Genomic DNA, 23,368 nt, shown 5'->3' on the forward strand with positions numbered 1-23,368 from the left:
GTGCTTTTCGCACAAGTGAAGGAATACTCTCTTTACGAGGGAAGGAACAAGTGACGACTATGGCCTGTACTCGAGGAATTCAAGGATTGAAATCCTAGCTTATTTGATGAGCGGGTTTTGCTCTAAGATCGAGCCAAGGGATCGTCAGGTTGAGCGTCTTTGCTCTAAGGATCTTATGAAGGGAAGGTAATTGCCCAAGGTTCACGAAAACTCTAACACAACTTAAGAATTATGTACACCTTTGGGTACATGGATCACACACGAAGATGCAGACCTATGCTAAGGTAGGTCATTTACCAATCGAATTTTTTTCTGTTGAGCAGAATGAGATGAACCAACTTTCTTTTTAGGATCTCGACGGGAGTTTGCTATACTCTCTTCAACGCCTTTTTGCGCGCAAGGATATTCCGACACGAGAATCTCTATTTGAGATGTGTTTGGTAGAAGGAATTTGAGTTTCTCTACGGAGAAGAGGGTTTCTGATGGTCGTTGATCATTGAGTATGCTATGTGCTTTTACCATTACAGTAGCAACTTTTGGTTGCAGTATATGTTTCTCCATGAGCAGGTCAAGTAGCATTTACACGCTGCTGGAATAAATTCGAACTAGTATGTTCGTAAGAATATAGTTCGCCAACCGTTTCAAAATGGTAAGAATTACATATGGGAGAACATCCCTGAGAATCAAAGAGAGATCGCTCTATTGTGAACCGGGTTTGAACGTACGTTCAGAAAATGCTATGGCTAGAATCCTATCTGCCTGAGATTTTGCAAGGCGTTATTGATGCTCGCAAAGTGAATCATTTTTGATGATTCTGAAAGGAACAGACTCTAATGGGCGTCGGGAAAGCACTACTGGTGGTAATAACTTGCAGGAGGAAAAGATTGGTAGGAAGTGCCGTCGTGCACAAGGAATCTTCGGATTGGAACCGTTCGCCTACGTTGAGCGACGGCCCGAAACCAGAACCTTCTTTTAGATGATCGCAAACTTTGTTTGTGAAGGAAGACATCGAGATTAATACTCTTATGATTTGGGCATTCCTATATGGGAGGACACAAGAGGTTTAATACCCTATGGACTAACAATGCAGGATTATGCGCAAGGACAGATACCTAGATTGATTTCTAGGACGATTATTCTTCTCGGGATTCAGAAGGTGGAATTGAGTTAACAGATTCTCGGATGAGGAAACTTCCAATTTGTTGGAAAGACGCGAATGACGAGTTCTTACATGGCTCGTAACTTTAATGAAAGGTGAAGGATATCCTCGAGGTACTAGAGGAAAGACATGAACCGGTAAGGTAAGTATTGGATTATTGAATTATTACTTAATTTAATTTTTAAGTTCTCTTTTGAGAAAGGACTAGCTCAACTCATCATTGAGCAAGATTTGGAATCTTTCCGGTTTCTCCCCGGTCTCAACAAGAGAGGGACTGATCACATCATGTATACTACCTGGGTCAAACAATATGACAAAACGCTGCCCCGATGTACGACCATAACATTTAATGAGAGAATCATCAACGGGAGGGTCCTGAGAAACTTGGGACATACTCGTGTTATCATTAATTGCATTGACAGAGGAAGTGGGTACTGTGGATTCTTTAGAGTCATTCGATTCAAGCTTAAGACATGTTCTTTTTATGTGACCCTTCATGTGACAATGAAAACAACGACCTTCCTTAGAATAAGTGCTTTGCTCTTCCGACGTGATGTATCCTCCTACAATTCCTTGTGCTACCTTTTCATCTGGAGTAAGCTTAGGTTTAGCGATTGTGTTAGCCTTACCCTTAGATTCATTGGACGAATTCTTTTCCGAGAGATTGTTGGAAGATTAGTTAGAAGAGTTACCATTCTTACCATTCTTACTGTTCTTACCGTTCTAAGGGTTCTGAGAAGTCTGCAAGGTACTTGTGGAAGTCTTGTTCTCCTTAGGCTTTCCCTTGTTGTGCTTCATCTCCTGTGCGAGAGCAATCGCTACCGCCTTGTTGAGATCGATTGGATCGAGCACCTCGACATCGTACTTGATATACTCGTCCAATCCAAAGAGAAAAGCCTCTTTGCACTCATCATCCGATTTATGTGATTGGGTACCTAGCTGCAAAACACGATTAGAGAAAGACATAACCGGGATACCATTTTGCTTGAGAGCGCGCCAATCGTCCTTCAATCGTGCGAGGTATTGAGGTGGCATAAACCGCGCCTTGAGCTTGTCTTGGAAATCTGCCCAATTGAAGGAAAGGGGAGTGAATTCGTCGGCTTCCTCTAGGTGCGCGGCTAATTGTGCCTCTTGCCATGCGTGGTACCAATTAATGGCATCATCGGCAAGGTACATAGCTGCCGTCAAAACTTTGCTATTCCCGTTCTTCTTAGTTGTCGCAAAATAAGCATTAAATTGATGCAACCAAGAATGAATAACTGTAGCATCCATCTTACCGTCATACTTACTGAAAGTCAACTTCTCTGTGACTGGATGGTTGGAATCCGCATCGTGGCTTGCACCACTTGAGGAACTCCCATGATCTTTTGGTGGGGCGGACTTCGAGGCAAGTACTTGTCGAATCAATTCTTGAGTGCGTAGTTCTTGTGAGCCTCTCGCTCGACCTCCAAGGCTGCGCTTCGTGCTGCCTCTTCTGCCTTTCTTTGTTGTTTTCTTTCTTTGCGTGCGTCGCGCTCGCGTTCTAAAGCAAGGCGATTTGCTTCTTGCTTGTGGTCCTTAGCAAGGCGATTTGCTTCTTGTTTGTCCATCATGGCCATCATCTGCTTGACCATTGCCTCCATAGGGTTTGGTACACTTGGTGGCGTAGATGGCGAAGGGGGAGGGTCGAAAAAATCTCCTGGTGGGGAAAATTCTTCGTCGCCTCTCTCATGCTCATCACCTGTATGCGAAGTATCCATTCCGCTTCGGGTGACGACCATGCACTATGATCTTTGGTCCTTAAGTCCACGAGGAACTTGGGTTCTTGAGGGTCTTGGGTTCTTGGATTCTTGAGGTTCTTGAGGTTCTGGAGGTTTTCTTTCGCTTGCAAATCGTGTTTGAGAAGGATATTCTCTTCACCAGAGTTCTACTCTTTTCCGCGGGCGCATCCCTTGGCGGCATTGCGCTCACACCAAGGTTGCTTTTTCCCACCTCACGTCGATTGGCAGGCCGCTAAGTGCACGGTCCGCTCTCAATGAGTGAAAAGAGACACAAGGGGAGGTTGGACAAGCCCTTCTTTCCTGGGATTCCTGTCACTCTTCAACAAACACGATCAGGAATCGACATGCCCAAGCGAACTTGGGTTCGTGAGACCTCAACAAGCAAAAAAAAATATCTTGTGGTTCTTTCCTTGAGTGATACAGAACACTGCCAAAGCTTTGATACCAATGTTAGGTGCAGCGGAATGATTGTTTGCGTTTTGCTCAAGATGAGTGCTCCGAACTGTGCTCAAGGGTTCCTATTAGTTCTTATGGAAGGTAGAGCCTTCCGTTCTTAATGGAAAGTGCTATGATCACAACAAAGTGAATGGACACTGTGTGTGGAAGTGAATGAGACTGAGAGATAGAGAGATACGACACCAGAGACGTTGTAAAACCCTCCTTCGAAGGCCCCACTCTCGCCGACGAGAGTGGTCTACTTATGATTACACAAAGTGGTACAATGACGATGCAATGGACTGATGCAACCTGGGACTATGTCGGTGACGACGACGGTGATGATGACGACGACTTTAGGGCTGAAATCTGCGGTCTTCTATTTGCTGTCCATAAAAACGCTATGGCTGAAAATCTGGGACTGTTTTGGGTGGCTGAAAATGACTGTTTTGGCTGCGATTTTGAAGGCTGAAAATGGGATCTTCTGCAGTTCTCTAGGGTTGAATCTGCTGCTATCCATGCATGCTGAAAACGCTAACTATCTGCTGTAGAATTGGCTGAAAATAAAAAATGCTGATGTCCTTGTGTAGCGTTAGCAAAAACGCTGGCTGGCTGGGACTGTTGGCGATGTTGGCTGGGCTGAAAACGCCAAGGTCATGGGGAGGTTGGCGATGAAGCAAATCTGCAAACGCCGGGCTATGGTTGATGGCGATGATGAAGCCAAAAACGCTAGGCTTAGGGGGGTTCCGGGCTCGCCAAGAAACTTGGAGAGGTCTTGCTGAGAGAGAAGGGGTACTTGCTGCTTGAGGGCCTGTTGTGCTCCTTGCTCATCTGCCCAAGAGTGCTAGCTTTGGGTTGCTTATATATTAACTTAGCAAAATTGCCCTACCTACTTTTGTTGGGAAGTCACTTAAAAATAATAAGTGAAAAATGTCAAAAATAGGAAAAATAGGCTAAATGCATTGGAAAATTCTCCTGAAGGATTCTGATGGGAATGCTTATGATCATGCTGTGTGCAACCAAAGGATATGCATCTACACTAAGTGACTGGTCATGCACGGTCTGTGATCAGACTCACAAAAAGTGCCAGAACACTTGCTAATCTAGACTGACTGGACTGACGGAACCCTTGTCGCGTTGTAGCTTGTCCACGGACACATAGGGTTGGATGTGTCACGTGACACCCATGCTTACTCCCAACATCTGGTAAGCTTGTAAGCATCTGCTCACGAAAAGCAAGCCGAAGAGCATCATTGTTGAAATGACCAAATATGTAATGCCAAAGATCACTTGTAGGTATCCCCATTGTTGAAGAAAGAGCATGGAGCCTGTAGAGTCGGTTCTCCACCGAGCCCCCTCTGACCTCCTTACCGAATTCATGAGCCTGAATAGATACCGCATCCTCTATAAAAATCACCTCCATGCCAAGCTTGCACATCTGGTGCACAGACATAAGATGAAATCCTAGCTTTGGAGCATAAAGTACCTTGGAGGTATGCATACCCCCTTCCGTCGGAAATCAACTCCATAGATCCCTCGCTGTGAATAGGAATTTCAGATTTGTCGCCAATAAAAAAGGCACCACAATGTTGTTGCATGTTTGACAAAAGATCCTTTAAAGGTGTCATGTGCAGTGAGGCACCACTATCCAAAATCCAATTACGACCATCCGGAACCGCAAGAGTCGACGCACCCTCTGATGTCCGTGGAGAGTCCTGTGAGAGTAGAATCTCCAATTGAACAAGGGCTGGTGACTGCACCAATGTCGCCGAAGAAGTCGAAGATCTACAACTCGCTTTGGACACTTCTGCCAATAATGGCCCTTGTCCCAACAATGATTACAATGCCATTCCGCCTTCAAGGCTTCCTTTTCAGCATCACTCTTCTTTTCTTTGTTGTTATTGCTTTTCTTTTTACCCTTTTGCTTATTGTAGTTGTTCTTGGAAGAACCAATCAGGGCTTCAGAGCCTCACTTCTTCCTCGTATTGAAATGCTCCTCCCGGTCCAACAATATTGGAACAATCTCGTCCCAAGAAATATTATTCAGTTGGCCACTAGTAATTAGCGAAGGATAGTAATTAGCGAAGGATAGAAATTGGTATACCGAGGAGGTAATTGGGCCAAAAGATGGATGGTCATGTCCTTTGAAGTGATAAGCTTTCCCATAAGAAGTATCTCTTGTTGAAGCTCCTGCCTCATGGATGAGTTCTTCGCATCCAAGGTCCTCAACTGCACAATGAGGACTATGCGCTTCATTGGAGAAACTCGATCATATTTTGAAGAAAGGCAATCCCAAATCAACTTCGCGTCCTTCATCAATTGGATGTGACTGATGACTATGGTGTATTGTTGAGGATTATGAAAGACCGAATTCGAGCATTGACACGCTGCCATAGCTTTGCTCCTACAAGGTCCTTTGGCTTTTGGAAGTTGCTGGCCTGCAAGCTCGTAAGAGTCGAAGACCGCCATCATGGTCGCTTTCCAAATGGCTTAGTTCTTGCCACTCAATTACCTATCCGAGGGAAAGATAGAGAGGGTAGGTATCTTGATTGGTTGATCACCTTTGATCACCTACGTTGGAGTAGAACTGGGACCAATCTCCCCACTGCTCGTTGCCGGGTTGGTCACCACCATCGCCAATCGCAACCTCAGGTTGTACTTCTTTATCACGGACCAAATTCATGTTAGAATCATCACTCCTCTCCATCGTGTTGGAGAACTTCGGCATGTGACGAGGCTAGGTTGAGGTAGAAGAGAGGAAAACTTTAAATCTACCCACTACAGCCACAATGAGCCCCTAGTCTTTGGGGCCAGTATGTCTGGGCGCGGAACTCCGCCGTGCCGTGTCAATTCTCTCTCCCTAGTCAAGTTCAGTGGTTTTGCAATTCGCTTGGAGTGTCCAAGCCTGAAACAATCGTATTAGAGCTCATAAAGATTCTTCTTCTACGGAGGATCCGATCCCTTCTGCAACACACATGGGTTCTTCCGATCCCTTTTAGTGTTATTGCTCTCTTCATTGTTTTGAAACCATTAGTCTTAGTTGTATATTTGATGTTTTGACCTATGTCTTCTAAGATGTAAGGAAAATTTACTAAAATGCTCCTGAAATTTGTTAAATTTTGGAAATACTCCTGAAATTATGAAATTCACAAAATATTCCTCATATATTTAGCAAACTTAGCCAAACATTCCCAAAATACCCCCCGTCAATATCACAAAATCACTATAAACACATTTCTTTTTGCAAATCTTCGCAAGAAGGTTGGTTCTCCCTTGATAGAAGGTGATAGAACTAGGATTTTAAATGGTAATGTGGGCTCTCACGATAAAATGGCTCATTATTTGTAGACTCAAATTCCACTATTTGTGAGCTCGTGTGTGCATCTAAGACACTTTAAGATGGGACCTCTATCATTAGAAGGAATTAGGTATGTCAAAACTGAAGCAATCCATCCAAACGTTGGTGCAAAGAAATTTGGGGAATTTTAGAAAACCGAGGGGTATTAGGGGAATTGCCACAAATTTCAGGGGTATTTTAGTAACTTTCCCTAGATCTCATGTCCCTTTACTACACGTTAAGGTATTAACAATAGTTAAGCCCTTATCGTTTGCTTAATAATGGTTCCTTTCAATTGTATGGATGTAATTATTCTATATATTTTGATCGGACATTTTGTTCTGAAGGTACAAAACAAACATTTGCTGTGAGGCGTTTGAACTCAGGATTTGGTATCATTAAGAGTTGCAATGAAACGAGTGTTCGGAGTGAAGAAGGAAAAGGTGCCCCCGCCAACTGTGGAGGAGGCTTCTGAGCGAGTAAATCTCTCTCTCTCTCTCTCTCTCTCTCTCTCTCTCTCTCTCTCTCTCTCTCTCATTCACACACACACATCTCAGTGCCTTACACCCATGATAGTCAGCTCAGTTTGTACCTTGTCTTTTACTCTCATTTTTCTGATTGCTCTTCAGATCAATAAACGAGGCGAGTCTGTTGATGAGAAAATCAGGAAGCTTGATGCTGAACTGGTTAAGTATCGTGAGCAGATCAAGAAGACCAGGCCAGGTCCTGCACAAGAAGCAATAAAATCTCGAGCTATGCGCATTCTGAAACAAAAGAAAATGTAAGGGTTAAACTGGCAAGTCATGTTTTGAGGCTGTTTGATCTGCTTCAGTCTAGAATAAGGCTGCGTGGGATTCTTTAAATAACAAGAGGCTAGTCTTTGAGTGCAGCCTATGCAGAAGCAGGAATAATGTGAGGAATAATTTTGCTTGACAGGTATGAGGGCCAAAGAGATCAGATGTATAATCAGACATTCAATCTTGATCAAGTCGCCTTTGCCACTGAAGGAATCAAAGATGCTCAACAAACTGTGAGTTGGGTCTTGTTTTTGTAACTTTTAGAAAACTCTTGTCCCTCACCCAACAAGTTGGTCGAATGGTGCAACTTGTGTCTCATAACCAATTTGTTTCAAGTTCAAGTCCCCTTCGACTGGCTTGGGAAGGGATACCTTTGGTTATAAACCACCCTTGCATTTGGCTGGTTTCCTCAAGGAGGAGGATCCCTTGGTGATTCCTCAGCTTCTCAGCACGTGGTGGGCACCCATCAATAGTGTTAATGAGAGCTCATTGCTCTTGCAGAACAGTAGATGCCCCACCATGTTTCTGGAAGGGGAAATGTATGTATGCATGTCTGTGTACTTTGGGAAAGTATGGGGAAAAAATTTTCTTGCACATTTGCCCATACACTGCACACAGGCTTTTGATATCAACTGTCAGAATAGTTTAACTTTAAGATGCATTGTGATGCTTTAATAATTTTTTTGAATGGCAGATGGCAGCAATGAAAGCCGCAAACAAGGATTTGAAAGGAACTTTGAAAACTTTAAAGATTGAGGATGTTGATGTAAGGAAGCCTTGTCTTGACTTCAACCTGCACTTATGCTTGTAAGTTTGAGCCAACGTTCTATTTGTTGACAGAGAATGCAAGATGATATGATGGATTTGATGGACATAAGTAATGAGATCCAGGAGTCGTTGGGGCGAAACTACAGTGTTCCTGATGACATAGATGAGGATGACCTCTTAGGAGGTGATCCTTTGAGACAAGTCTGATTGATGCTTTTGGTACTTCACGTCAATTATTCTAATGTTACTGAACATTTTTCAGAGTTAGATGCTTTAGAGGCTGACATGGGCCTAGAGACAGAATCCAGTGAAGTGCCATCTTACCTTCAGCCAGATAAGGAACCTGACTTGGATGCAGACCTTCCGCCTGTACCTGCTGGACACACAACCGCTCCACAAGCCCAGGTACACAAGCACTAAACTAAGGCTCTTAGCTTTTGAGAAAAGGAGCATTAAAGACATAGAGACACGTAGTTTGTTTTTCTTTGTCTCCGCCCCCCCCATTTTCTTTGTTTTCCTCATTGTCGTCCTTTCTTCAATTATTGATTGTAGCCGTACATGAACAGGCGGTCGGCTGACAACAGACTGCTAACACATTGAACAGGAAGAACTTGAACTTGCAAAACATGTGTGCACAGAGACAAAGAGGGTGGTGGCAGAGTCTTGTACCATCTCTTGCTGTAGAGGTTGCCTGCCGGCCTTGCACTCTTTCCCTCGTGTACCTCCCTATCTGCTGCACATTGCCATGGTATCAGAGCCACGGCTTGACGACTCCAGCCTAATTTGTCTCCAGATTTCAGGCCAGCAGGAGGGTGACTTGTGGCTGCGTTTGCGTCGCAGGGACCTCTCTCTTTGAAGCATTTTTGCATTTAGAGGGAGCTGTGACCGGGAGGGCATCACGTGCCAATGGGAAGTAACAACCAGAACAAACTTTATCACTCTAAACACTTGAATCGAGAGAACACTTCACACTTGAGACGAGACATGGAGTGGCGGAGTTCCACTCCCAGACGCACTGGCCCTTGACTAGGTGCCCCATTATGGTATTTCTTTATTAATTGCTCTTCACATGGACAATTGCCGGGAGGAGCAATTGCCATTACAACTGACTGCAAGTATATTTAAAGGCCCTTTGCGTGCTTTTCACAAGAGGCTTAAATTTTGAAACTCAAAAAGTCATCCGCTTTCACAACCTGATGCAAAAAGCTGCCTTGTGTGACGTCACCTATCCGAACAAGTGTTATGTAAGCACAGTATTTTCTGCCACAAATTACGGCGTGAATTCTGCCATGTTTTACGGGGTTGTACGGCTAGCTTTTGATCCTTTAGTTTTGTGCCCGTTTGGGTGGAATGTGTCTCCTCCCTTCAAGTACGGTGCAAGGTTATGCCATGTCATCGAGTTGTGACATATATCCCCCTAGAGAAAGGTAATCGGTTGCAATTACACCTACAAATATCAACCTGATTCTTGAGCAAACATTGACTTCATGCATACATTTGTTGGTATAATCGGTTGTGGTTACACCTACAAAAATCAATGAGCAAACATTGACTTCATGCTTATATGCCAATTACCATCTCCACTAGAGAATACATTCTCTTGCATGGATGAACATAAATTCTAGTTTTACAATCAGATATTATCTAGTCATCTCATCCTTTTTAGATCGATTGATATTCTAGAATAGTGATCTTCTCACTCATCACATCCAAACCTCACTGATCTTTCATGATGTCTCGATACACTAAGGCCACTCATCTAGTCTATCTCATCCAAGCCGGAACTTTTGATTCACTAGAGTTAAATGCTTCATCAAATGCGACAGAATGCCATGCCAATGCCAATGTTAATGCCAAAGATGCACAACTTACAGATGCATTCACATAAGCATGGAAAGCTCTCCCACATATGTATAGTACTCAAGACTTGTCTTTCTGGACGGACAATTTCCAATTCATATCTATACGGTACTAGAGACTTTCGTCTGTCTGCATAGAAGATTTCCAAGTCACATTAATATGGTATTGTTACAGGCTTGGACACTCCAAGCGAGAAATCATAAGCAACACACGAAGAAAAATTGCAAAATCACTAAACTTAAATAGGGAGAGAGAGAACGAGTCGACACGGCACGGCGGAGTTCCGAGCCAAGACGCACCGGCCCCAAAGACTGGTGCCCCTTTTGGTATTTCTTATTATTTTACTTCACAAAGTACAACTCCTGAGGGTCCAACTCTCCGACTCTACGTCTAGAAGCTCTGTGGAAGAGTGGCCCCAAGGGATGTTCTAAACTTAAAAGGGATGCCCAAAAGCAAAGCCCCAAAAGCTTCTTTTCTAAGAGCACAAACCCCTGCGCTCGCAAAAAGCTGCCCAAAACAGCCAGCACAATTTGTGGAAATCCACACAACCTGCCACATATCAATCAGCGCAATTTACGGAAATTAGCCCCAGCATTCAAACTTTTGAAATCTGGGTTTTTAGGCCCCTGGGCCGGCGCTCCATAAGTTGGGTAGGGTTAGGAAACCTCAATCCCTTGAGTTAGGCCCCTCAACGACACTTTTTGGGTTTAGTCCTTCGGGTTCCAGTTCCTCATGTCCACATGGCCATTCCTTTGCTAGTTGGGCACACTACGTCCTCACTTTGTGACATTCCTCCATTTTGAAAGAATTGTAATCGCCCTCGATTATGCCTGCAAAACTGCGAAGGGGCAGAAACTTTCTTCAATAGACACTAACTCTATGTACACATGCACCAAACTCCACCGATCAGCACTTCTACGAAGACATCAGTCATTGATCAATCACATTTTTGTCGAGGGTCTCAGATACAAATCATGATCATTGTAATCTATTTAGCAATCACATCCTTTCTTTTCACATTTCAATCAAGCCAGTACATCCATCCACATAGCATGCAAATAACAAAATCAGACACTTAGCTGTCACTGATGTCAGGTGCAGCAGAAGAGAATAAGGATTTGCTCGGATCTAGTACTCTGCACACAAACACAAGCGACACTTTACTTCACTTAAAGGAACTGAACTGAATTGAAAGAAAGAGAGAGAAAAGAGACGACATAGGGATGCCGGGTCCCAACCCTCAAGGGTCCCCTTGCTTTGTTGCCAAAGCAAGTACTTTCTTTATTCTTACACAAATGCTACTACAATGGCTAAATGCTGGGATCCTTACCCTCAAGGGTCTCCTTGCTCTTTTGCCAAAGCAAGTACTTCCTTTATTTTTGCACAAATGCTACTACGATGACTAAATGCTGAGATGCTGGGTATTGAACTGATGCTACTGGTGTTGGGAACTACTGGGTACTGAAGAATTGAGAGGTTCTATGCCGACGACGGTGATGTCGATGACGAGGTACTGATGGGCCCGTGTTTGTGATGATTATGTTGACGATGGGTATTGCGGGTTCCATGTCGAAGACAAGGAGGTCGACAACGAGGTCTATGTCGAAGACGATGAAGTCGACGACGAGGTATTAAGGGTCCTTGTCGACGACGATGAAGTTGACGACGGTGTACTAAGGGTCTTTGTCGACGATGGTTTTGTGTCGAATACGGTGAAGTCGATGACGAGGTGCTGTTGGTGACGGTGTCGACGACGGGGTTGTATTGGTATTATGTAATGCTGATGAGGAAGGTCAAAACGTTGGCTTTGGTTGGAAACGCTGACAATTGCAAAATCTGGAAACATTGTTGGAGAGGCTCCAAAACACAGGTGCAGGCCTTCCCTTGCTTGGTTTGCAGGTGACTTTGCCAACGCTGCCCCTCCTCCTTCTAGCTAAGATCGTTGCCCCCTTTATAAGTGGCGCAGGCTGGGTCGAGTAGGGCTTAATTCAACCCACGATTCACCTTAAAAAAATAGGATTAAAATTGATTATTAAAAGTGCCAAGCTAGGGGTGGTTCACACGTGAAAGGGCATCAGCTAAATTGAGTGTGCAAGAGTAAATGCAACTATGACCAGCTTGGGCATGCACGTTCTACTAGAGGCTCACAAAGTGCCAGGCTTAGTCCTAAGCTAAGACTCACGCTAGACTATGGCAGAAGCGTGTCCACGTGGCGCAAGTAAAGTGCGCACGTGACAACTGAACACTTGTGTTTCAATCATTCAATCTAGCCATCTCATCCTTTTGGAACTCTTGATGCACCTAGATCACTTTGCAACCATCTTATCCTTCCAAAACTCTTGATGCACTCACAACAATATCCAATTATCTCATCCAAATAGACATCTTGATGCGCTTAGAATCACATTCGGTTCTCATTCACTCATCCATCACATCCAAATCTCTCTAATCTCTAACAAATTTCTAGATGTACTAAGTTCAAATCGTTCATCAGGCATAATGTTGCAGACATTTCATCTTTCTCCACATGTCTCTAACAATACACACATGAAAGAGCACATGTCTTTGATTCAATTAAGGAAATTTTCAATTCAATGAACATATATTCATAAAGTCATACTGTCAGTCCGTCAGTAGCCCTAAAATCTAGGCAATCTATGACGCACTGCACCATATTCAATCTACCGATCGGTAACTTTTGGCATAGACACGACTAATATCTGAAAATCTTGAAGGTAGAGCTCTCTTTGAAGAGGAATTTGCGATGTTCTTCTTCTCTGTCCACTTTGCATCGAGGGCCAAAGAGTACCCTTGACCAATTTATCCGATGGACCTAGCTTATTTTTTCGTTCTTTTCCGGTGCATTGTGACTTGTTGGTAGCCCTACTGGCCTCCCTTGTTCTCAATCTGATCTGTCGCAAGTCTTCAATAAACCATCCGCCGACTCGGACGCACTATCATATAATTCCCTTACTTCCTCTAATGAACTTTCATCCGGTTCCCTTGGTTCTTTCTCTTCATTGGAAGACTTTTTCCCTGTTAAGGTGGACACTGGCTTGTCGGTAGGATAGATCAATGAGCCGGCAAGCATACCAAACCTTGCTTGGCATGTCTCATAAGTCTCTGAATGGAGTCAAACTTTTGTTGCAGACAATACAGTCAAATCTCTTTTTGCAATCCACAACAAAACCACTCAATCTGGTCCTTCAAAGTGACCTTCCAAAACGAGGACAATGGCAAATAGGTATCCCAAAACCTCTGGCAATAGTCATCCAAAGTGTCTTTCTTAGTCATTCTCAGATGATGCCAAGCCGTGATGACATCTTCTTCATATTCTTTTGTTATCCAGGCAAAAGTGAAAATTCTCTTGAATTTTACCCACTTTTTGTGTGCTTTTCTGCAAAACAATAGGGTAGACCAACATGTGTGCGTGTTTCCTTTCAAGTAAGATGCCGCCCTTCGCATGTTAGGTGCAGCGGAATGATTGTTTGCGCTTTGCTCAAGATGAGTGCTCCGAACTGTGCTCAAGGTTCCTTTTGTTCTTATGGAAGGTAGAGCCTTCCGTTCTTAATGAGAAAATGCTATGATCACAAACAAAGTGAAAGGACACTATGCGTGCAAGTGTATGAGACTGAGAGACAGAGAGCGAATAGAGATACGACACTAGAGACGTTGTAAAACCCTCCTCCGAAGGCCCTACTCTCGTCGGCGAGAGTGGTGTACTTTTGATTGCACAAAGTGGTACAATGCGTATGCAATGGACTGATGCAACTTGGACTATGCCGATGACGACGACGGTGATGATGACGACGACTTAGGGCTGAAATCTGTGGTCTTCTATTTGTTGAATTTCGGGACTGTTTCGGTGGCTGAAAATGACTGTTTTGGTTGCGTTTTCAAGGCTGAAAATGGGGGATCTTCTACGTGTACTTAGGGCTGAATCTGCTGTTGATCAAGCATGCTGAAAACGCTGCCTATTCTGCTGCATTTTGGCTGAAAATAAAAAACGCTGGACTGTGGGCTGAGCGTTAGTAAAAACGTTGGCAAATGGGGAAGCTTGGCTGAAAATAGGAAACGCTAGGGCTGCCTGCTGATGGCGATGATGCAAGGATTGGAAACGCCAAGGGGAATCGGGTACTGCAGGTACGGGAAACTGCTAGAACAGAAAACGCTAGGTGCTTGAGGTTGTTGGCGATGACAGCAATGGAAAACGCCAAGGTTCTTGCTTCTGCTGAGAAGGTGCCTGCTGAGCATGTGCTCCTGTTGCCTCTTCTGCCAGAAAGTGCTAACTTGGGTTTGCTTATATATTAACTTAGCAAAATTGCCCTACCTACTTTTGTTGGAAAGTCACTTAAAAATAATAAGTGAAAATACCAAAAATAGGGAAAATAGGCTAAATGCACTAGAAAATTCCCCTGACTGAATCTAATGGATCCTGAAGGGAATACTAATGATCATGCTGTGTGCAACCAGAGGATATGCATCTATGCTAAGTGACTGGGCATGCACGGTCTACGAATAGACTCACAAAAGTACCAGATCACTTCTAATCTAGACTTGATTGGATTGGTTGAACCTTGATCATGCTGTAGCTTGTCCACGGACACATAGGGTTGGATGTGTCACGTGACATCGCACCTTGGAGCGTCCCGAGAAATGACCTCCCGAGAAGACGATGTCAAACAGTTGTATGAATTCAAGGGCTCGATGGGTGTCTTGGTAGGTTGAAAACGTGTCAAAGCAGACTGATGACCCCCATTCTTGAACTCCTTGATCTTCTTGTCCTATTGTTCACTATTTGAACTCTCAAAAGAGGATGAGATCTCCTCCTCTAAATTGCTAGATGTCTCCCTATGCCTTCTAGTCTTTTTCAAAGATCTGCTTTTCTTGCTTTTTCTCCACTTCCTCTACCTTTTCTCATCCTCTTTGGAACTAGAGGATGATGAATTGTTGGAACTCTCTGAAGACGAAGAAAAATTTGGGTCATTCTTATAATGAACATGCTTCTTTGATTTGCTTACCACCTCGAAAGTCTACTTTTGGCCCAAATAACTGGGGAAATCCACTAATTTCCTTTTCTTTTAAGAGTGCTTAAGCCTTTCATTAATTGGTTCGTCTTCTTATAAAGAGCTTTATCAAACTCTTTATGCGAGTACAGTTTCTACTTTTGTGCACTGGGCTTTTCTTTCAACATACCGTCTTGAGAGGAGAATCGACAGCTTCTCGCTATCAGGTGATTCACTGTCACGTGCACATCTAACCCTATGTGTACGTGGACAAGCTACTTCATGGCATGGGTTCAGTTCAGTTAGATTAGGAAGTGATCTGGCACTCTTGTGAGTCTGTTCGCAGACCGTGCATGTCTAGACACTTAGATTAGATGCATATCCTCTGGTTGCACACAACATGATCATTAGCATTACCATCAGAATCCATCAGAAGCATTTTCGAGGACACAGAACGTATTTTCCCTATTTTTGACATTTTTCACTTATTATTTTTAAGCGACTTTTGTTGGAAACTAGGTAGGGAAATTTTGCTAAGTTTGTATATATAGAAACCTAGCGCTAGCACTTTCAGGCAGAAGAGGGAGCAGGAGCAGGAGCACTCGCTCAACAGGCAACTTCTCAGCAGAACCCCCAAGAGGCCTTAGCATTTTTGCTCCATAGCAGAAGGCTAGCGTTTTTGGACAAAACCTCAGATCAGCCAACGTTTTTGCTTTGACAACAGCCTGGCGATAAGAAGCAGCAGACTCCCCAGTGTTAGTAGATTCTCCACAGCAAGACCATTTTCAGCCCTAGCGTTTTTGCATTTGCAAGACACTTCAGCATTTTTGCAGATCTTCGCGATGGAATCCCCACAAGCATCAGCGTTTTCAGTTTTCAGCAGTCAGACTCCACAGTAGAACCCCCGAACCTCGCAGATCTCACCTTCCCGCAGCAGATCCTCGCTACACGTCCTCACTGCACGGTCAAATCCCTCGAAGTTTGTAGATTCAGCCCGGAAAACACAGATTTCAGCATCTGCGTTTTCAGCGCGTCGTCGTCGCATTGTTGACATCGACCTCGTTATCGACATAGAGTCAGAATTCAGCAGATAAAGATTTGCAGATATCAGTCCTTAGCATTCTTAGATTTCAGCCCGTCGTCCTCATCGTCGTCGACATCGTCAACAAGTCCAAGCATTGTAGAGATTTGCGCAATTATAAGTAGACCGCTCTCGCCATAGAGAGTGGGGCCTTCGGAGGAGGGTTTGACAACATTTTGGTGTCGTATTCTCTTCTCTCTATCTCTCAGTCTCAACACCTTCATTCACAGTGTTCACCACTTTGTTTGTGTCCATTGCACTCTCTCACTAAAGGAGCGGAAGGCTCTCCCTTTCGTAAGTAAAAGGAACCCTTGAGCACAGTTCGGAGCACTCATCTTGAGCAAAGTTCAACATTCACTTCCGTTGCACCTTACATTGGTATTAGAGCTTTGGTAGTGTTCTGTATCACTCAAGGAAAGAACCACAAGAACCACATAATTTTTTTTTGCTTGTTGCGGTCGCACGTAACCCAAGTCCTCTTGGGCGTGTCGATTTTTAATCGTGTTTTTGAAGAGTGATAGGTAACCCAAGAAATAAGGGCTTGTCCAGCCTCCCCTTGTGCCTCTTTTCACTCATTGAGAGCGGACCGTGCACTTAGCAGCCGGCCAATCGACGTGATGTGGGAAAAAGCAACCTTGGTGTGAGCGCAAGGCCGCCAAGGGGTGCGCCCGCAGGAAGGAGAGGAGGAGATGGAGGCGGAGGAACTGAAGTGGATAGGGCCTCCTTAGGCAGGTCCTGCTGAAGGGGGTCGAAACGGTTCCCTGTCAGAACCTAGTGCTGCTGAGCTGCGGGAGGTCGGCCACCAAGGGGAGCAGCGGGGCGAGCCCGCCCCTGTCGACGGTGGTCAAGCACCTGCTATCAACCATCAATTGTTTGATCGCTGGTCTCTGTCGAGGTACCAGCCTGTGCATCCCGTGTATCTGGCTGTTGGGCATGCTCAGCCTTGGGAGGCTGCGCATGCATTGTGGATCGAGGTCTCCTACGAGGACAAGCCTTTGTTAAATGGCCCATCTGTCTGCAAATGAAACAGTGATTCGGGAGACCCGAATACTCCACACTCTGTCTGATCCAACCCCCACTCACCCGAGGCAGTAGTATCACCTTCGGGAGGGAGTGTGTGTCTCGAACAAGAACCCGCACAGTAGGTAAACCTGCGGCCGTGGCCACAACTGAAGCTGCAGTGTGCGGAGACTCCAGAATTGTCCCGAACATGGAACCAATTCTGGGGAGAAGAGGGAGGTACTCTCACCTCGGGCCTGGGAAGTAGATTGAAATCGGCAAGTCGGCCTCCTCCTCGAGCACATCTATAGTAGGGTCAAAACCATGATGCCGTTGTCTGAAGTAAGCTCGAGCTGCTCGGATGCTGAGCGGGCTCATCGAAATCTACTTGGCCGTCATCTCTGGAGACTCGAATGCTATCTGGTAGTACCCTTCTCCCGAGCATCTGGACATCGATGATCTCGCCCACATCGGAGAGAAGGGGGACCTGAAGTAGATCCCGAACCTCGCCCCGACTGGGCCAAATGCCAATGACCTTGCAGTTAACCGAAGTGGCTTCCAAGTGTTCCACTTCGATCATCAAACTCGCTTGCTAATCTGGCGAGAGAGCAAGTCCAAGGGTCGGCTCCGCGGTGTCAGGCGAGGGGGCTTCTGTAGAGTCCCTCTGAGGTGGAGCAGAAGCTGCCATTTTGTGTCTGTTGCTAAATCGAGAAGGGCGGAGGTGACGCGAAACTCATAGGAGGCTAAAAAATCGACTTCCTACGAGCTGAGAAAGTGGGCTGGGGAGGAGGGTAGAGATGAGAGCGATGGTGTGGAGGGGTTGCAGGTGCGAGTGCGAGGTGTGTGTGAGGCAGCAACGAGCTTTCCCTTCTCGTCCTTTTTTCTATTTCAAGTGTAGCGAATATCTTTTTTGACCTAGTATCCTAACCTTGCCAGATTCATCCAAGAAATTATGTAAAGCTTATGGCAAAATTTAGGACCACAACGAATATCTTTTTTGACCCAGGAGCAACAGAGAATTTCATTTTCCATAACTTCATCAAAAGTTTGGGCGTCCCTAACAATCACGTTGAATCAAAATTCGAGGCAGAGTTTGCTACTGGTGACATTCATGAAGTTACAACACTCATTGGCTCCCTTTTGGTTACCAGCCAAGGATATAATGGCAAAGGGGATTTTCATATTATGAAAATGGGGCATTGTGATGCATTGTTGCGGATGTCATGGCATCATTAGAATGATGCTAGCATTGTCATTCAACAACAAGTAATTACCTTGCAACAGGATGGAAAGCAGATTATCCATTGAGTCAGACTGACAGAGGGCTCCATTGCATGACCTTTCCTTTAAACTTATGTTTGTGTATAGATGCTCCATTTAAGAATATTGTTTGGGTATTATTTGAATTTGTCTGATCTTGTTTCGACTTGTTTGAACCTTGTTTGAGTATTGTCTTAGCTTGTTTAATATTGAACGTTTAGAGTTAGTAAGAATTGTGTTTGCCTTGTGTGGAAATCTTCTATGCAGACAACAATTTGAGTACCTATCACAAAGGGATGACGTGGCGTGCCGGGTGCCCAACTGGAAGAGCAATGGTCGGGTGGACAAGAGGAACTAGAACCCGAAGAACCAAGCCCAAAAAGTGTGGCTGAGGGGCCTAAAATTGAAGGGGTTAGGGGCTTTCCCAGCTTATGGAGCACTAGGCGAGGGGCCAAAAACCCAAATAACAAAAGCTTGAACGCCAAGGCTGATTTTCGTAAATTACGCTAACTAATGACGTGGCAGGCTGTACGAATTTTTGCGATTTGCGTTGGCTGTTTTGGGAAGCTTTTCATGAGAGCTTTTGGTAGCAGATGCTTTTGGGGGGTTTGTGCTTTTAGAAAAACAGCTTTTGGGGCTCTGCTTTTGCGCATCCCTTGTAAGTTTAAAAGAGCCCTTTGGCCACTCTTCTGCAGAGCATTTGGACGCAAAGTCTCAAAGAGAGTTTGACCCTAGGGAGTTGTACTTTGCGAAGCGAAATAATAAAGAAATACCGAAAACGGAGCCAGTGTTTGCGGCCACTACTTCTTGGCTCGGAACTCCGTCGTGCCGATATACCTCTTCCCCTTTTTAAGTCAGTGATTTTGCAGTTTCGGTTCGTGTGTTGCTATTGCTTTCTCGCTTGGAGTGTCCAAGCCTGTAACAATGGTATCACAGCTCAAAACGATTCTTCTTCTACGGAGGATCCGTAACCTTTGTTCTGTGGGTAAATGAAGAAAAGTAGAAACCCCGCATGGGAACATAAGAAACCAAAGGAGATTTTGGCAAATTTCTGACGGGGAATCTCGACAGAGCGGAGTACAAAGGTCAATTGTAGGTTGACACTTGTGTGAAAGATTGATCAAGTACTCTAGAGACCCAAAATATGTGAATGTAAGGTGCAGCGGAAGTGAATGTTGAACTTTGCTCAAGATGAGTGCTCCGAACTGTGCTCAAGGGTTCCTTTTACTTACGGAAGGGAGAGCCTTCCTCTCCTTTAGTGAGAGAGTGCAATGGACACAAACAAAGCGGTGAAGACTGTGAATGAAGGTGTTGAGACTGAGAGATAAAGAGAAGAGAATACGATACCAGAATGTTGTCAAACCCTCCTCCGAAGGCCCCACTCTCTATGGCGAGAGCGGTCTACTTAATGATTGCACAAATCTCTACAATGCTTGGACTTGCCGATGATGTCGAAGACGGGGGCTGAAATCTAAGAATGCTAAGGGCTGAAATCTGCAAATCTTTATCTGTTGAATTCTGACTCTATGTCTATGGCGACGATGCGACGATGACGCGCTGAAAACGCAGATGCTGAAATCTGCGTTTTCCGGGCTGAATCTGTAAACCTCGCGGGATTTGACCGTGCGGCGAGGATCTGCTGCGGGAAGGTGAGATCTACGAGGTTCGGGGGTTCTACTGTGGAGTCTGACTGCTGAAAACTGAATACGTTGATGCTTGTGGGGATTCCGTCACGAAGATTTGAAAAAATGCTGAAGTGTCTTGCAGATGCAAAAACGCTAGGGCTGAAATGGTCTTGCTGTGGAGAATCTGCTAACGCTAGGGAGTCTGCTGCTTCTTGCTGTCGCTAGGCTGTTGTCAAAGCAAAAACGCTGGCTGATCTAAGGTTTTGTCCAAAAACGCTAGCCTTCTGCTGTGGAGCAAAAACGCTAGGGCCTCTTGGGGGTTCTGCTGAGATGTCACGTGACACATCCAACCCTATGTGTCCGTGGACAAGCTACTTCATAACAAGGGTTCCGTTAGTCCAATCAGTCTATATTAGAAGTGTTCTGGCACTTTTGTGAGTCTGTTCGCAGACCGTGCATGCCCAGGCACTTAGTATAGATGCATATCCTCTGGTTGCACACAGCATGATCATAAGCATTCCCATCAGAATCCTTCAAGGGAATTTTCCAGTGTATTTTACCTATTTCCCTATTTTTGATAATTTTCACTTATTATTTTAAGTGGCTTTTGTTGGGAACTAAGTAGGGCAAATTGGGTAAGATAATATATAAGCAAACCAAGGCTAGCACTATTTGGCAGATGAGCAAGGAGAACATAGGCCCTCGGCAACAGGTTCACCCTCTCTCTCAGCAAGACCAAGCCTTGGCGTTTCCCTCCAAGCAGAAACCTCACAGCCCCTAGCGTTTTTCATCAGCATTGCCATAGCCTCCCATTGGCTGGCGTTTTCAGCAAGTCACCATCGCCATACAGTCCCAAGTCTTGGCCTTTTCAGCAGTAAACCTGCATCGCAAAGTCTCATCAGGTCTAGCGTTTTTCATCCAAGCATTTGTCGCCACAGATCTCAGCCCTTGGGCGATTTCAGCAGGCCTTTGTCGCCCTCTTTCCATAGCCATTTCAAGCTCACAACAGCAGCAGATTTTCAGCAATAAAGACCAGCAAACCAGCGTTTTTCCATAGCGTTTTCAACAGCCAGCAGAACTCAGCCAGCAGCGTTTTTTGGACAGCAGTACAAGGACAATAGATTTCAGCCCTTAGATCGGTCTCGCCATCCCCGTTGTCGTCATCGATCTAGCCTAGACTTGCATCAGTCACAATCATTCACTTTGTACCAGTTTGTGCAATCAATAGTAGACCACTCTTGCCGACGAGAGTGGGGCCTTCAGAGGAGGGTTTTACAACGTCTCTAGTGTCGTATTTCTCTTCTCTCTCTATCTCTCAGTCTCATACACTTTCATGCACAATGTCCATTCACTTTGTTCGTGATCATTGCACTCTCTCATTAAGGACGGAAGGCTCTCCCTTCCATAAGAACAAAAAGGAACCTTGAGCACATTACGGAGCACTCATCTTGAGAAAGAACAACATCCATTTCCGCTGCACCTTACATGAGAAGTTTCCTGTTGAGCGAGTGCTCCTGCTGCCTCTTCTGCCAGAAAGTGCTAGCGCTAGGTTTCTGTATATACAAACTTAGCAAAATTGCCCTACCTAGTTTCCAACAAAAGTCACTTAAAAATAATAACTAAAAAATGTCAAAAATAGGGAAAATAGGTTCTGTGTCCTCAAAAATGCTCCTGATGGATTCTGATGGTAATGTTGATGATCATGTTGTGTGCAACCAGAGGATATGCATCTAACCTAAGTGTCTGGACATGCACGGTCTGTGAACACACTCACGAAAGTGCCAGATCACTTTCTAATCTAATTGAACTGAACCCATGCCATGAAGTAGCTTGTCCACGTACACATAGGGTTAGATGTGCACGTAACATCCCCTCCTTTTCAAAGTGAGGTGCTGGTACCGAACTGTATGGCGTCGAGGGAGATAGCCAACAGGGTCTGGAATCCTGGAAAGGACTCTTTGCCGGCCCACTCTGATGCGTGGGTCATGCGATACTTGAACTTCATAAAGGTCTGCAACGCTTGCTTCTTTGGGCCGCGCCGAAAGCGACACAAAGTCATCTGTAGCTCCTTCAATGCGTCAACTTCGTCTATAGTCATGCGTCTACCTTCTTCAAGAATCTCCGAGGCTGAAAATTCCCGAAACCACTTCCAACACAAAAACATGAACATACCCATTCCATTCACGGAGTGCCAATCCATTCACCACACACACGCAAACAATGAAATCGAATCTTGTGTTTCTGATCTAAATCAATCAACTGTGGCAAATCACAATGGACATGCCCATGCTTGATGCTGAATCTTTCTTGTGTTTTTCGGAAACTGTGTCATGCCAAGGAAGAGACATGGAATGTGACTTCCTTGAATGCATCCTTTTCAGCTTTTCATGAGAAATCCGCATACATCCATGCTCATTCATGAGTGATTCGTGCTCAACGTACAATATGGCATGCCGATGAAAAGGGATCACATAAGGACGGTGACGCTGCCGTTCCTCCTCCTCCTCCCCTCCCCCCCCCCCCCCCTCCTACACCTCCACCTCCACCCCCGTCTTCCGTCCCTCCTCTCTCCCTATTGGGGCCCACTGCCTCATCTCCCGACCCCTCCCCCACCACTCCTCAGATGCAGGGGACTGGACACGCGTTTGCCACGAGGCGATCTCTTGGTTGTGCTTTCGCTACGAGCTGTGTGGCTTGGGAGGGACAACCCCATCGGAGGTCGCCTTTTCTGGTACAGACTTCTCCTTTTGCAGTAGTCCCTGGAGGCTTGAATAGCTTTGACATTCGTAGACGTTGGGACTTCTTCGACTACAGCTTCGCACGGTTCTTGGGTGACTCTTCTCTTGACCTGGAGGTGGCTTGCTTTCGAGTCCACGTCCTCTTTCTTGTAGCTCGAGGCATTGAGGCTTTGGACACAACGGTGGGTTTCTTCTTCCCGCTGTGCGGTAGGGATCCTACAGAGTGGACTCTGCACACAGTTCTTGACTGGCTCCAGATTCAAGCCACTGAGTTCTCACACCACACAAGGGACTTAGGGATGACAGATCTGATACAGACACTTTGACCTCTTGCCAACTTTAGCGTGACGCCACCCGATGCAGCGGATTGCAGGCACATTGTGGTGCATTTGTTTGCTGACACTCAGAGCCCTCCTTTCCATGTATTTGTACATGAGGATCCTTGGATAGAGGATGTAGCCCTATGGGCTGCACGCTCGGCTTGGGCTTGGGTGGGACAATCACTCCATACGGGCTTGTCTAGAGGTCGTTTAGATGTGGATT

At 45.2% G+C, this 23,368-nt stretch overlaps 1 protein-coding gene across 3 annotated transcripts in view; it reads left to right on the forward strand.

Annotated features, from left to right (window-relative positions):
- Positions 1-23,368, forward strand: part of LOC147449060 (vacuolar protein sorting-associated protein 60.2-like) — a 53,306-nt gene that overhangs the window by 24,275 nt on the left and 5,663 nt on the right. For 2 of the 3 annotated variants that reach the window (XM_086521563.1, XM_086521564.1), the window contains exons 3-8: positions 7,039-7,170; positions 7,321-7,472; positions 7,628-7,721; positions 8,183-8,254; positions 8,329-8,440; positions 8,519-8,661. In XM_086521563.1, the coding sequence (XP_086377689.1) occupies positions 7,102-7,170; positions 7,321-7,472; positions 7,628-7,721; positions 8,183-8,254; positions 8,329-8,440; positions 8,519-8,661 (642 nt within the window). In that variant the 5' untranslated portion in view covers positions 7,039-7,101. Of the gene's footprint in view, positions 1-7,038; positions 7,171-7,320; positions 7,473-7,627; positions 7,722-8,182; positions 8,255-8,328; positions 8,441-8,518; positions 8,692-23,368 lie in introns of those variants that run through there. The other variant, XM_086521565.1, reaches the window with a different exon arrangement.

The sequence above is a fragment of the Adiantum capillus-veneris genome, chromosome 10 (genome assembly GCF_014529385.1).
Source record: "Adiantum capillus-veneris isolate H3 chromosome 10, ASM1452938v2, whole genome shotgun sequence".
Lineage (NCBI taxonomy): Eukaryota > Viridiplantae > Streptophyta > Polypodiopsida > Polypodiales > Pteridaceae > Adiantum > Adiantum capillus-veneris.